At 44.0% G+C, this 15,413-nt stretch overlaps 1 protein-coding gene across 3 annotated transcripts in view; it reads right to left on the bottom strand.

Moving 5' to 3' along the window:
• ALS2 (alsin Rho guanine nucleotide exchange factor ALS2) overlaps positions 1-15,413 on the bottom strand; it is a 242,257-nt gene that overhangs the window by 149,983 nt on the left and 76,861 nt on the right. For all 3 annotated transcript variants that reach the window (XM_033944890.1, XM_033944888.1, XM_033944891.1), the window contains exons 6-11: positions 13,142-13,310; positions 11,977-12,073; positions 11,061-11,138; positions 5,722-5,898; positions 3,871-4,042; positions 2,875-3,055 (exon numbers count right to left, since the gene is read on the bottom strand). In XM_033944890.1, the coding sequence (XP_033800781.1) occupies positions 2,875-3,055; positions 3,871-4,042; positions 5,722-5,898; positions 11,061-11,138; positions 11,977-12,073; positions 13,142-13,310 (874 nt within the window). The remainder of the gene's footprint in view (positions 1-2,874; positions 3,056-3,870; positions 4,043-5,721; positions 5,899-11,060; positions 11,139-11,976; positions 12,074-13,141; positions 13,311-15,413) is intronic.

Below are 15,413 nucleotides of genomic sequence, written 5' to 3'. Positions count from 1 at the left end.
TCTATAGTGTGCTGTCATGTAATTGGCTTGTAACCGGCGTTCTATAGAGAACCCAGGCCTTATAATGTTTCCCTTTTCAAATACTACTACTACACAACAAACTACTCAGAAGATATGATAATTATTGTACTGCTACGTGCTGACCAATAATACTTAAAAAAAAAACCCAATTGCTTCAAAAGAATAATTTTCAAATGTTACTTAACTGGTTTTTTAAAATAGCCCATCCTGAATTCAAGTAGAAATAGACAAATTTTGCAGAGGTATCTTGGGGGATAGATCAAGGAGTGCAACAATGTATGTAGCTGTACTTTTCAAAATGATAGGTAGTATTTTTTCCCATAAAAAGTAGGTGCAGATTTCTGCAGATTCTCCTTTAAAAACATACTTGCACTTTTTTTTAGAGGAATAAAGCTAAGCTCATTAAAATTTTGCACACTGTCATCTAAATCACAGTTTTAAAAAGGCTGATATGCCCCAAATAGTTATTCATATGGGACTAAATTCAATAAACGGCATCCCGATTGTAGGCGACCAGCTGCTGCCTAACCATCCAATCGGGACGCAAATTTTTTTAAAAAATCCCGAGGCAGGCCACCTATATTGTAGGTACCTCTAGGAGCCTAGGGAGGCTCGTAGGCCCGCCTAAGCTCTGCTAAGGTTAGGCGTGGGTGTGCCTAGGTGGCCCTACACTCATCCCTAGGCCACTGGTAGGTGCCTACAATATAGGCCTACATTTCAAGCAGACGCTGTCGCTAACATTCCCAAGGTCAGATTTATTTAATATAATATCCTAGAGTCCTTTGTTGACATTCTGGTCCTGCCTCACCCTACTGGTCAGACATTCCTTAGCCAGCCAATAAGCTGCAAAGGAGCCAGGACCAGTGGCTTAGGAGACACTATTGGTCAGACAGTCTTTAGCCAGCCAATAGGCTGCAGAGGAAATCAGAAAGAAGGTTGATTTATCCTAAGCTGTTAGTCCCATTTCCCTCTGCAGACTATTGGTTAGCTAACGAATGTCTGAGCAATGGGTTAATAGCAGGAAGTAGAGTAGAGCAGAAGTTTAGGTCAGATAGGCTTCCAACCTTTGGTTTACCATAGACAGTGGGAAAAGTGCTGAGGGAGGCACTGGGAAAGGAATGAGGAAGGCAAGAGACACAAGCGACGAGAGGTTGTGAGAGCAAAAATGCTAAATGAAGAGATATGGACTATGAAAGGGAGAACACAGCTGAAGTGAATGCATGCTGGGGGGGGGGGCATGGGCTGTGAAACAAAGAAGTGGGTGAGGGATGGGCTGAAGAAAGAGAAACAGAGATGAGGACAACTGTCTGGGATTCAAAGAAGAGGGGACTGATAGGGAAGATCAGCTGAGAAAAGGGTTCTGAGAAGAGAGAAAATCAGGTTGCAGGGAAGAAGCACTAAGAGGTAAAGAAAGGGATGGAAGTGGCAGGAGGGGTGAGACTAGGAAGAAAAAAAAATGAACAAGCAACAAAAAGATAATTTTTAGATTTTTGTGCTCAAGGTTCAAATTTATCAGCCGCTCCACAAAATCACTGGGTGGGAGCCCAAAAATCATTTGGTGGGAGATATAATGTTACTAATTGGGTTGGGTAAATTTTGGGTAGATGCTAGCATCTGCTCTTTTCTTCAAACCTTGTGGTCACTGGGGTCAATAAGGTATTTCAATAAAAGGATGGGAAAAGGGGAGGAGGTTGTGGAAGAATAGTATACCATGAATTGAAAAGTTCCCGTTTGTTTTGTTTTGTTTTTTTTTTTAAACTTATTTTCGCTTGGCAGCTCTGATATTGAGGGCTACATTCAGGGTTTGAACAGAGGGAGAATGGGGAGTAGCACTGTTCCCATTCATCACAAAAATTAAAAATATTTTTCTTCCATTACATGGCACAAGACTTAGAAATGGTGGGAGCACTGGACTATATAAGCCTAAAGTAGCAGCACAGCAGCAGAAAGAGGTGGCAGGAGACCACTGGCAGTATAGGGGGTGGGGGAGAAGGGGCATTCTGTCTCACAAACTCTATGTGTTTCCTGGTTTGGTTCCATGGCTTTCTTCTTTCTTAATTGCTGAATCCTTGCTCCCCTCTTTGATCTTGGTAAAACACCACAACCACCTCCCAGATCTCAACTCAGCTCCTTAAGCTGGATGCTTGTTTCTTGGCTACTGGAGCAATATCCTGCAAGCAGCCCAGAACACAGTGGCTTAGTACGAGTGCATGCTCCTATACCCTGGGCTGCTAGAACATATTCTATTCAGCAGATAATTTTTGGAGTTTCAAACTATGATCCTTTCTGGGCTTCCAAAGCTCAGAGTGAGAATGCAGCAAAGAATCTGATGTAGACTTTGCAGGTAGAAAGGTGGTCATTTGTTTGGATTATGCAAGTGCCTGATATGTGCAGCAGTGCAAAAGGGAATGAGGAACCAGTCTCAGAAAACAGGAATGTGCCTGGAGCCAGGGAAAGCAAAGCAAGAGAATAATCAAAGCCTGTGGTCAATAGGAAGTCACAAACTAAAGATGTGTTAAATCTACAAACAAAAGAAAGGTTCACCTGTACAGAAGAGTGAGAAGTGGGAATTAGTAAAGGAATGGGTGAGCCAAACTTGCATGAGAGAGTGAGAGAGAGAAAATCTGTTGTGAGTTATGAGATGAGCACCCCCTATCATTTTCAAAAGTTGGCTCCTATGATTTTCAGTGACAACACCCAAGAGAGTGAAAAGGTTTACATGCATTATGCTGGATATTGAAATTCACAAGACCTGAAAACACAGACAATACTTGGCTCATTGCATTTCCCTATCCAGTCCAGAGAACGATGTATCTTAACAGTGACTGCCAAGACACAAAACTAAACACTTACTCGGTGTAACTATCTAGAAAGAGATTTGAATGTTCCAGAAGAGTCAGGCTCTTTGCCTCCTTTACTCCATGGAGAAAGTTGATCAGAGACACTCCATGCTGTCCAATGAGGTAACAGAGTTTACTGAACTTGCTTGCCATATCCTGCAGCAACTGAACTGCAGTCACAGAGCCCAAGTTATCTGTAAGAAACAAGAACACAAGTTGATCTGGGAACAGATGTCAACCAAGTTTATAACCTGCTTGGAGGGTAAGGGTGGGACTGAATCTATGCAGGTTATAGCTACTAAACCTGCGTCTCAGTTATGCTGGAAGACTAGACGATCTGGCCTTTTGAAGACCAGATGCAATGGCCTTATTACTTCAAAATTTGCAAACTGTAAACATCTGGAGTAGAGGTGCACAGGTATGAGGATTCCTGCAAGTATGGAAGACGTTATCATGGTATTCCTACAAGGATGTAATATGTTGATACAGGATTCCTAAAGTAATGTAGTCAAAATCTCTGGCGACTCCAGAATCTGGAATGCACCAAGAGAGGAAGTTTGGGCACCAGGCTGAAGCATTGGTTGAATTGCAAATATCATCCAAAAAACCATGGGAGGCTGTTGGGGTTGGAAGGAAACAGAGGGCTCTGAGCAAGTAAATAGCTTGACTCCAGCAGGCACAGTTGGGGATGGAATGATCTTAGCAGGTATGGGGATATGGGTAAGATTCCATGCAACTGTCATGTGCTACAAAAAGGAGGGATTTGGAATAGTTTGTGGGATATCTGGACCTATCCTGTACAGGTTACTCTTGTGCACGCCTCAAAATGTTGCAGAATTAAGGCTAAATAAGAACAAATTAATTTGATCTACCTGAACTGATGACATTAATATTATATGGGTGGCAATTTACTAACTATCAGTATGAAGCCTAAAACACACAACTACAGCCTATACTTCCACGGAGCTTTAAAGATCTAACTAAAAAGAGCTGGAAGTATTTCCCTTACCTAAACCTAAGAGAGGTCGGAGGATGCGAGATTTGATCTCACTCAGTTTACAGTAGAATTGTCTCTCCGTGGAAGCCAGTTCATGAAGGTTGCTGATGTATCCCATCATGTTTTTGTCCACTAAGATGAGGCAGCTATGTCCTCCCGCAACTACACTGTTTATGTAGCCAAGCTAGAAGAGAAAATATCAGCCATCACAGTTTGCCTTTAACATTCCCAAGCCACTCCCACTCTCCACAAAATATTCTTCTGTTCTTCACAGGCTCTTTTCTTTCAAGTTCTTCTGCTGCTGTCTAGCCAGTCTACAACAAAGGAATCTTTAAGTAAACCATCAAAAGCTATATAGCCATAACATGCTAACATAGCATGGTTCCAATAAAAAAAAGGTCAAACAAATCACTTACAATAGCTGCTAAACTCAGCTCCTATTCCAGAAAATTCTCTTCACTATTACTGAGTAAATTTTACTTTACCAATACTCTAGCCCAGAATTTCCCAAAACAGTTCTACTAACTCTAGACAGTTAGGTTTTCATGATATCTACCATGAACAGGAATAAGAAATTTGCATATGAAAGTCCCCAGTGTATATGGATTTCTCTTATGCATATTCATCATTCATTTCCGACAAGTTTGTGGGGAAGAGGGGAAAGAGGAGTTCTATAAGTTTGTGAAACTTTGTCTATCACACAGGTTCTTCCACACTGGGATGTGATCTGGCTTGGAAAAAGTTTTCAATACCTTAGATGCCACGACAGATATTTTCCTGTTTAAATCTCCATAAGAATAATGCTTACCACATCTGATAAAATACAAATGTACATTTGCTCAGGTATCAGAGCATATGTAAGATTGGGTTGGAAGGTTTTTGTGTGAAAAGTTGAAACTAATACTTACTAAACAGGTCAACTATCTAAAAGGTTTAACTAGATTTGCACTCATGTCCTTACACACACACACATCTATAAAATTGGTTGTATGTTCCAGCATAACTCTGAAAACCATGGACAGATTTCAACCAAACTTGGTATACATATCACTTACTATCTGGGGAAAAATACTGTGGGGGTGGGAAGGTGGGGGTCACACTCAGATACATCAGATTTTAAATATATAGATGGACCAATTGTGTGAAGCTTGGGGAATGATGTCACAATCAACAGTATATAAGGAAGTGCAGCTGTGGTGTGGTGAAGCCTAAACAGAAACTCAAAACTGAAAATTTGTGTGATGTTAATCCTCAAGTGAATGTTCCTCAAGTGAATGTAAACCAAAAACCACTTATATTCGGGCTAGAGGTATGGGGAAAGGGAAGGGGGGTGCACATGTGGAGGGGATGAATAGGAAGAGGTGGGGGGGCAGAGGAGAGGTGACAGCTTTAGGAATGATGTCACAACATTTGTGTGATATTAATCCTCAAGTGAATGTTCCTCAAGGGAATTTATATCCGGGAAACACTGGGTGGTATAAATACACATACATATAGGCAGCCCCCGGGTTAAGAACGAGTTAACGTTTTTAAAGCTGTTCTTAAGTTACATTTGTATGTAATTCAGAACTTGTAGGTTTTAAGATTCTTGCTACTTACCTCTGCTCCCAGATGACAAAAGGGCCAACTGTCCCTACCAGTCCCTATCAAGTGCTAGGCTTCCATACATAAATATTCAACTGAATCTTCAAAATCATAATTTTTTATTCTCAACTAGCAGCAAACCATGTGTAAATCAGCCATCCCTATCTTTCAAAATACTAATGGAAATATTTTCATCTGATCTCAGGAATTTATAAGTAAAGATTAGCAAACACTGATGCTGCTGTTCCCTCTTTCCTTTCTAAGAGAAGAGACACTCACCTTATTACAAGCCAGCAGCAGTGAATCCTTTGTGTGCTCAGTGCTTTCAAGAGGGCTCTCTTCAGAATTTTGCTGACCACTATAATATAATGCAGGCTGAAAATCCACCCCATCTGCTAAGAACAAGGAGTGATGCTGTCCTGCTGCTATATCCCAGACTCCACTGCCATTGCATACCTACAGAAAGAGTATTATGGAGAACATGAATATTTGCTCTCTATCATATAGACCAGAGGTTCTCACGTGGGGTACGTGTGCCATTGTTAGGGGGTATGCAGTGCCGGCGCTGTACGTCTCCCAACTTCCTGCTGCTGTCACTATCTCCTACCTTCTTCGTCTTCTTTCTCCTCCCCGCCTAACTGGACCAGCAGTGGCAGCAGCTCAGTGTGTGCTTAAAACTTCTCCACACAGCTGCTATTAGCATTAGTTTAGCTGGCAATTCCATCAGGCAGCCTCTGGGCCTTTGCTAGGCCTCTGATGATGCAACTTCCTCTTTCATCAGAGATTGGTCGGCCTAGCAAAGGCCCCGAGGCTGCCTGATGAAACTGTGGCTAAACTAACGCTAGCGGCAGCTGTGTGAGGAAGTTGAAAGCACAAAGTGAGATGCCACTAGGGAGAGGAGAGGTACTGCTGGATAGGGGAGGAGGGAAATGGAAGGGAGATGAGGTGCTGCTGGACATGGAGAAGGGGAAGAGGGAAAGGGAAGGGAGAAGGGGGTACATGGCTGGACATGGGGATGGGGAAGGAGGGAAGGAGAAGAGGTGCTGCTGGACATGGGGAAGGGGAGGAGGGAAAGGGAAGGGAGAAGAGGTGCTGCTGGACATGGGGAAGGGGAGGAGGGAAAGGGAAGGGAGAAGAGGTGCTGCTGGACATGGGGAAGGGGAGGAGGGAAAGGGAAGGGGTAGTGCTGGACAAGGGAGGAGGGAAAGGGAAGGGAGAAGAGGTACTGCTGGACATGGGGAAGGGAGAGGGATAGGTGCTGCTGGGCAGGGAAGGAGGGAAAGAGAAAGGAGAAAAGGCAGAAAGGGAAGGAAGGGAGACCTAGCAGAAGGGGAAGGAGACCTGGCAGAAGGAGAAGGAGAGGGAAAGGAAAGGAACTGTTAAGACTTGAAGGAGAAGGAGAGGGAAAGGAAAGGTGCTGCACACTGGAGGGGAGGGTGAGATGGTGCATGGGGAGAGAGCAAATTAGTTGCGAATGGGGTTGGGGGAAGGAAGGAAGAAAAATTGTTGCAGGAGGAGTGATAGTGATGAGAGATGGAGAAATGGTGAATGGGGAGAGAGAAGGTTAGTTGTGAGGGGGTTGGGGAGAGATGGACTGGGGGTGGGAAGGAGAAATGTCACATGAGGAAAGGGGCAAGAAGGCAGAAAGAAAGTGTGCAAGTGTGCAGGAGGTATAAAATGTTGACTCGTGGAGAAAGGGAGAGATGGATGGGGAGGGAAGGAAAAATGAGAGGGAGGGATGGGGAGGGGAGGGGATGAGAGGGCAGAGAGTAAAAAGTTGGACTTATGGAGGGAGAGAAATAGAGATGTTGGTTGGGGGAAAGAAAAGACTGGAGGAGAGAAAGCATGTAGGAGGAAGAGAGAGAGCGAGAAATGATGGACTGGTAAAAAGGAGGGAGAAATGTTGGACTGGGAGGAGGATCAGAAAGGAGGAAGGGAGGGGAGATGTTGGACTGTAAGGGGCAGAAAGGAATAAGGGAGAGAGAAGTGTTACACTAGTTGGTGGGGGAAAGAGATGACTCAAGGAAGGGATACCAGACCAGGGAATGGAAGGGAAGGAGGGGAGTCTGGTAGTGATGCCAGACTGTGGGAAAGAGAGGAGGGAGATGTCAGACTACTTGGGTGGGGGGAGGGGGGAAGATGCCAGATCATGGAAATGGGGAGGGAAGGAGAGAGAGATAGGAAGGGAAGTTAAGGCATGAAAAAGTAGATTTTGAGAAGAAGAAAAAGGGGAAAAAAGTTGAATGTTAAAAGTTAATGCCAACGATTGATGCAAATCAGAAAGTGAGGGAGAGAAAAACAGTCAATGGATAAGAAGGCCCTGGAAACACGGTTAAGAGCACAGACAGAAGGAAGTGCAACCAGAGACTAGGAAAAGATGATTAGAAAAATAAAATCACCAAACAATAAAAGTAGAGAAAATTATTTTATTTTCAATACAGTGATTGAAATGCGTCAGTTTTGAGAATTTATATCTGCTGTGTATATTGTGTGTATATGAGGAAGAAATGGAAGAAATTTCATTACAATTAATAATGGGGGCGGGGTACTCAGTTGATATTTGTAGACTTAGGGGGTACTTGGCTTGAGGAAGTTGAGAAACACTGATATAGACCACTAAACAACTGAAAACCTGAGATGGTTCATCTTTTGTGTGAGTTGCATATCACAGGCAAGACCCATTGAATAGTGGTAACTGAATGATCCTTCAATCATAGCTGAGACCTAATTCATGGCAGACCTAATTCATGGAGTTACTTTAAGGAAGAAAATACAAACTACTACAGAAAACAAATACAGGTACAAGATCCTTTATCTGAAACCTTGGTACCAGGATTCAGTTTTTGGGATTTTTCGGTTTGGGGAATAGCAAGTCAGAAAAAGACAGACTATGAGACCATAAAATTGGCACTAAACCTTTTTATTTCAAAAGACCAACATTAAACACTTCAAACACTTCAAACACAAACTTGTTCCAAACTATGGTACTAGAGCAATACCGACAGAGAACCAAAGAGTAGGGGTATAATACAAAGTCTTCCAGCCAATATAAAGTTTATTCAAATCAAGGCTTGAGCATAAATGATTATCTGTCCCAGTGGGCTCAAACTCTATCTAGTGTACCTGGGACAATGAGGGGATTAAGTGACTTGCCCAGGGTCACAAGGAGCAGCAAGGGATTTGAATCCACAGCCTCAGTGTGCCTAACCCCTGCACCACACACTCCACACAGATTTAAAAAAAATTGTAAAAGTTAAAACAAAAGAAAGACTTAATCTTAAAAAGTTGAGTAGGGAGAGACAGACTAGACCAGTGGTCTCAAACACGTGGCCCGCGGGCCACATACGGCCCCCCAGGGACTATTTTGCAGCCCGCAATCTCTCCTCGATTAAAGCAGGGATCTCCAATCTACTTCCCTTCCAACTGCCCTCCCCCAAGCCACCGCAATCGGGGAACAGGCCAGCGCCCGAGGTCTTACTTCTCCCTGCCCTTCCCCAAGCCACTACCATCGGGGAACAGGCCTCCAACGCCGCAATCGGGGAACAGGCCACACCGAGGTCTTAATTCTCCCTTTTTATCTTCCCCAGCTCGGAGCCGACCAATTCTCGCCCCTCGATGTCAATTCTAACGTCAGGGAGGAAGTTCTGGGCCAGCCAATCGCTGCCTGGCTGGCCCGGAAGTCCCTCCCCAACGTTAGAATTGACATCGGGTGGCGAGAATTGGTCGGCCCCGCACTGAGGAAGATAAACAGGGAGAGTTAAGACCTCGGCGCGGCATGTTCCCTGATTGCGGCGGTGGCGGCCTGTTCCCTGATGGTAGTGGCTTGGGGGAGGGCAGGGAGAAGTAAGACCTCGGGCGCTGGCTTGTTCCCTGATTGCGGCGGTGGCGGCCTGTTCCCCGATGGTAGTGGCTTGGGGGAGGGCAGGGAGAAGTAAAGAAAGAAAGGGGGGACAGGGAGACAGAAATAAAGAAGGGAGACGGGACACAGACAGAAAGGGGCATGGAGAGAGAATGACAGAAAGAAAGGGGGCACGGAGAGAGAGAGAAAGAAAGAAGGAGGCAGGGTGAAAGAAATAAAAAGTTGGGGGAGGGAAGGAGACAGATGCCAGACCAGGGGAAAGGAAGGAAGGAGGGAGAGAAAGGAAAGAAAGAGATGTCAGACCATGGAAATAGGGACAGAAGAAGAGAGAGACTGAAGGGAAGGTAGGACATGGAAACGTAGATTTTGAAAAGAAAGCAGTTAATGCCAAAGATGGATGCAAGGCAGAAAGTGAAGATGGAGAGAAAACCAGTCAAAGGACAAGAAGACCCTGGAAACATAGTTAAATGCACAGAAAAATAAAGTCACCAGACAATAAAGGTAGGGAAAATGATTTTATTTTCAATATAATGATTGAAATGTGTCAATTTTGAGAAAGGAAAGATATTAAACTTTAAATGTGAGGGCTGCAGAAAAAATAGGGTACTTGGAGGGCCGCAGAAAAAATAGTTAATGACAATTTTGCATAAAGTAAAACTCTTTATAGTTTATAAATCTTTCCTTTAACTGTTAAAGGAAAGATTTATAAACTATAAAGAGTTTTACCTCATGCAAAGTTGTCATTTCTTTAATAAGACATTAACTATTTTTTTCTGCGGCCCTCCAAGTACTACAAATCCAAAATGTGGCCCCACTATGGGTTCGAGTTTGAGACCACTGGACTCAGATGCGGAAGTGGGAGAAAGGAAGAAAGTTACAATAAAATATAAGAGGAAAAAGTTAGGGGGACAGTAAGTACAAAAGGAGGGGGGTGCTATTCTAGTTTGCATCATTCGGTAGGAGGGAGTTAATCTGTATCGAAAGCATCGTGGAATAAATGAAGCTTTAACATGTATCATCTTTAGCCACACTTTGGGCTCCTTTTATCAAGGTGCGCTACGGGGGTTAGCGTATCGGACATCTCATCACAAGCTAACCCCCGCGGCAAGCCAAAATACTAACACCTCGTCAATGGAGGCGTTAGCGGCTAGCGCGGCAGGCGGTTTAGAACTGAACTTGCAGGCCTTGAGCATGCGCAGATGCTCAAGGCCCAGCAGAAGAGGATGCCGATCTTCGGGCACCGGCACCAAGCACAGGACATGCCGATGACGGTGACCAGATGACGGTATGAAGCGGTGGGGGGGGGTGTCCAATTGCAATGGGGGGATGCCGCATCGCAAGGGGGGCCTTCGGGGGGAGCAATGCCGGTTCTCGTGGGGGGGGGGGGGGAAACGTATCAAAGCGAGTTTCCCCATAGGAAATAATAGGAAACTTGCTTTGATAAACGAGCATTTTGGATTACAAGCATGCTCCTGGAACGGATTATGCTCGTAATCCAAGGTACCACTGTATATACAATTGCAATAAATAAAAATTAAAAACAATAGAATTTTATATCATATTCTACTGTATATTCAATAGGCAACCAATGTAGTCTCAATGTCAAAAAAATGTAGCCATATTTTGACAATGGAGTCTAATGGAATCATAGCTCTTGAAAAAATTGACATAAATTCCAATTTACTTAACACTGTGCAGGTTTAGAGCAACTGAATAAAAATTTGTAAAATAAAATGATTGTGCAAAGACTAAGTTTTACCTTTGCAAGTCGAGGGATTGTGAATGGAGAATGTAAATGGCCTAGTTGGCCAAAGGCATTGCTGCCCCATGAATATACCTGTGGGAGGCAAGAGAGACCACAAAAGGGTTACATCCACATGAACACAAGAAGCGCACACACAATATACAAGTTACTCCCGTTTCAAAACTGTATATGAACCCCTCCTCTTTATGGGTCAGACATTTATGTCAAATCAGTGCCACATATAATGGTTATGAATTAGAAGTATAAAAGGGTAAAATCCAATGCTAACAACCACATGAAACTGGTAAAATGTTTAAATTTGATTTCATGCTCCACCCATAAAGTTCACTATGATATATACTTTACATATTAAAGTAATACTATACAAAAGCATAAAAATCAAGGCTAAAAAACCACATAAATAAGCAGAAACTCCCCGCAGTACTCCTGACGGAATTCTGCACAAAGAAAAGAAAATTCTGTGCATAATATTTCAAAATTCTACAAAGTTTATTTGTACTGTTTTGCGTAGAATTCTCCTATCCTGAGGCCTGAAATTCTTTTCTGCCTTTTCCTCTCTCAGATTTCAGCCTCCTCAGCTCTCTCTCTCACTCCAACTGCAGTTCTGCCTCCCACTAAATCCCACCCCTCTCACTTGCACCCTGAATTTCCTCCTTGGCCCCCATAGCCTGGTATTTCTCTCTTCCTCTCCCCACTGGCTAAGAATCTCTTCTTCCCTTCCCAACTCCCCCCTTCTGGTCTTGGTCAATCTCTCTACCCTTCTCTGCCATCCCACCTACTCTCACTTGCGGGTTCAGCATCTATGTCCCCTCCTAGTCCCCTTCTGGGATGGCAATTCAAATACATAATCAAGAGGAGTTGTTAATTACTGGCCTGGAGAGGGAACAAGGAGGAAGCATAACCTTCTTACCTGGGACTTCGCAGTAAGTGCCAACGAATGCAGACCACCTGCTGCCAGCCGAATTATCTCCTTTCCATCCAGACATCTCACACATAAAGGTTGAAGCCTGCATGTCAAGGAAAAAAAATGTTTGTCTACATTGGAGATACCTGTCTCCTCATCAAGGAAAAAGTTAAATTCAAAAATCCATTTGATCAAAGTTTTCTAGTTGAGATATGTTTTTCACACAATTAACTTGGCCCAATACTATGTACAGCCCTAAATTTTATTTATCAGGATGTATCACTTTTTTTGAAGAAATGCACAAGAGAAGGATTTTAAATTTGGTTCTGATCTCCAACAGTAACCAATGTACTGTCTATTTTAATGGTGTTACCCTTTAATGGCTGTTGCCGTAAGTGACTACTTTTTTAGACAAATTTTTAAAAAGTGCTGTAACCTTTCTATAGAATACTTAGGCAAACCCAAGTAGACAGTATTACAGCAGTTCAGATAACTTAGCACAGCCAGTGGACTATTGTTTAAAAATGTTGAGAACACAAGTAACTACTCAACTGTTGTGTCAATTTCAACTTGCATCATAGCTTATTTGTTACTGCTATTTGTGAGTTCAATATAAATTACGATACCAGTACTCCCAATGTCTTAACTGAAAACTTTCAGGTTTAAACATGAAAATCACTGCTTTTTAAGCTACTGGATGCCAAACCCGCCCATAAAACCTGTTTTTATCTGTATTAACCCTTAACCAGTTCTCTTCTAACAATTCACATATTACTTTCTTACATTCTTGCAATTTATCCTGTTCATCATTCTCTGATTTGTTATAAGGCACAAAAAAAAGTACATCAACAGCGTAAAAAAATGAACTAAACCCAAAGAATACTTCCGTTTAGCAGTTCACGTGCAAGGAAGTTCTTCTTCACCCAGAGAGTGGTAGAAAACTTGAACGCTCTTCTGGAATCTGTCATAGGGGAAAACACCCTCCAGGGATTCAAGACAAAGTTAGACAAGTTCCTGCTGAACCAGAACGTACGCAGGTAGGGCCAGTCTCAGTTAGGGCACTGGTCTTTGACCAAAGGGTCGCCGCGCGAGTGGACTGCTGGGCACGATGGACTGGACTGGTCTGACCCAGCAGCGGCAATTCTTATGTTCTTATGTAAAGCTCTCTTACCTATGTAGCACATCTCCATGCCCCAGCTGTCCTTCCTTGCCCCTCCCCCAGCTCCAGATTTCAGTCTTCAGGGAAGGAAGCAGAGCATCTGCCTCACCACTGTTGGTAGGTGTTAGAGCCACTGTCCTCATTCTTGCTCGTCCTACCTTCCTCAGTAACCTGGGAGAAACTAAAAAAAGGGAACAATTGGATTATATACAACATTTATTCACCATTTTTATCCTGTGTGTCCGTCATAGATTGTAAGTTCTTTTGAGCAGGGACCATCTCTTGCATGTTTAACATACAGTACTGTGTGAATCTGGTAGCGCTATAGAAATAAATAGTAATAGTAGTAGCATTTCTGTCTTGTATGAACCAAAGGTAAACTAGAAGCAAAATTGGCTTAGAAGTATTTTTATATAATGCAAAAACTTAAAACTGGTACTCATAGGCGTCGGAACGGGGGGAGGGGGCACAGGGGCCGTGGTCTCCCCCAAATTGGCAGAATTCTCATGGGAGTCAGTTAGGAAGCCGCTCATTGCCGAGCAGCAACGCCAAAGTGCGCTCCTGCTTGGTGCCACTCAGCAGCTGAAGAAAGTAGAACTTGTGGCAGCCACAGACCGACCGGGCTAGCAGCGGGGCAGGAGCGTGGAAAGCTCACTCCTGCCCACTGCACCTCTGGACCACTAAGGATTGACAGAGGAGGTATGACAGACAGGGCAGGGAGGGGGACAGGGTGCAGAGCCTGACAAGGAGGAAGGAAGGGGGCTGGGTGCAGAGTGTGACAGGGGAGGGAGGGAAGGGGGCTGAGTGCAGAGCCTGACAGGGGAGGGAGGGAAGGGGGCTGGGTGCAGAGCCTGACAGGGAAGGCGGGAGGGAGCGAAGGTGGCTAGGTGCAGAGCTTGGCAGGGGAGGAGGGCTGGGTGCAAAGACTGGCAGGGGAGGCCACTTGAATATTAAGCCGCCCAACTTATATTCGAGTCAACCATTATTCCTACTTCAGATAGCATCAACAAGTTTAGTGCCTTGCCGTTGGCTTGCCCCGGAAGTTTTCTTTCAGCAGCGATTTCCTGTTTCTGCATAGGCGGGCAGCTGCTGAAAGAAGACTTAAAAAACAAACACCGGGGAGGAGGTAGGTGTATGGGAGAGTTTGGGAGTAGGGAGTCAAGAGTTGAAAGCTGAAGAAAGAGGTCATGTGGCAGGGTCCCACTAATGGGGAAGGAAGGAAATAACGTTATACACGCCACGGGCTGGGACTGGGGTTAGGGAGTTGAGAAGGCAGGGAGGATAGGAGGGTTGGAAAGGACAAATGCACAGACTGGGGGAGGTTAGGAAAGGAGGAAAAGAGATGCTGCACAGGTGGGGTGGTGGGAAGGGAGAGAAAGAAATGCTGCTGGTGGGGGAGGGAAAAGGAACGGAGAATTGTTGGACATAGGTGTGTGGCGTGAGAGGGAAAGAGATGATGTATATGGGGAAAGGAGGAAAGAGGGAGAATTGTTGGACATGATAGTAGTGGAGAGGAGGGAGGGAGAAATGCCACACTGGGAGGGAGGAGAGATGATTCAAAGAAGGGAGAAATGCCAGACCACTAGAATGGGAAGGAGAGAGATGCCAGACCTCGGGAAAAGGAAGGGAAAGGAGAGAGATTCCAGGCTGTGGGAAGAAGAAGAGAAAGATGCCAGACCATATGAGGGGAGAAGGGGAAAGACAAAGATATCTGACCATGAGAGAGGGATGAGGTGGTGCACAGGGATGAAAGGGGAAGGGGATACAAAGGGAGGAGATGATGCACAGCAATGGGTGCAGCAGGAGAGAGATAAAAAATGCTTCTTATGGACAGATGGGAGTAGGGGAGAAGATGGTATACATGGATAGATGGGAAGGGAAGGCATGGAAAAGTAAATTTGAGAAGAAAGCAGAAAAAATGGAAGAAAGATGAATATTAAAAGTTAATGCTAAAGATTGATGTATAGAACAAAACACAAAAGACCCCCCCTCATCAATACTTGGCAAATTTCTCAAATAATATCATCATATAACATTTAAAGACTTTTAAATATTTAAATTTGCTCATAAGCTCTTCAGCAAGACGCCACAGCAGCGGTACAATATCACTGGAAAGGTGCTTGAATTTTAATCATAATACATTGCATGGAGCAAGGATTCTCGCTTCTACTGGAGTGGCAAATGTTATGGCCCTACAAAAGCTGTTTAACAGCAGACCACTTCTCTTGTCCCATTTTCACATAGCAGCTATTTTGTGTCCATACATTCAATACTCTCACACTGA

The sequence above is a fragment of the Geotrypetes seraphini genome, chromosome 5, assembly GCF_902459505.1.
Source record: "Geotrypetes seraphini chromosome 5, aGeoSer1.1, whole genome shotgun sequence".
Classification (NCBI taxonomy): Eukaryota; Metazoa; Chordata; class Amphibia; order Gymnophiona; family Dermophiidae; genus Geotrypetes; species Geotrypetes seraphini.
This window is presented reverse-complemented; position numbering and strand designations above follow the sequence as displayed.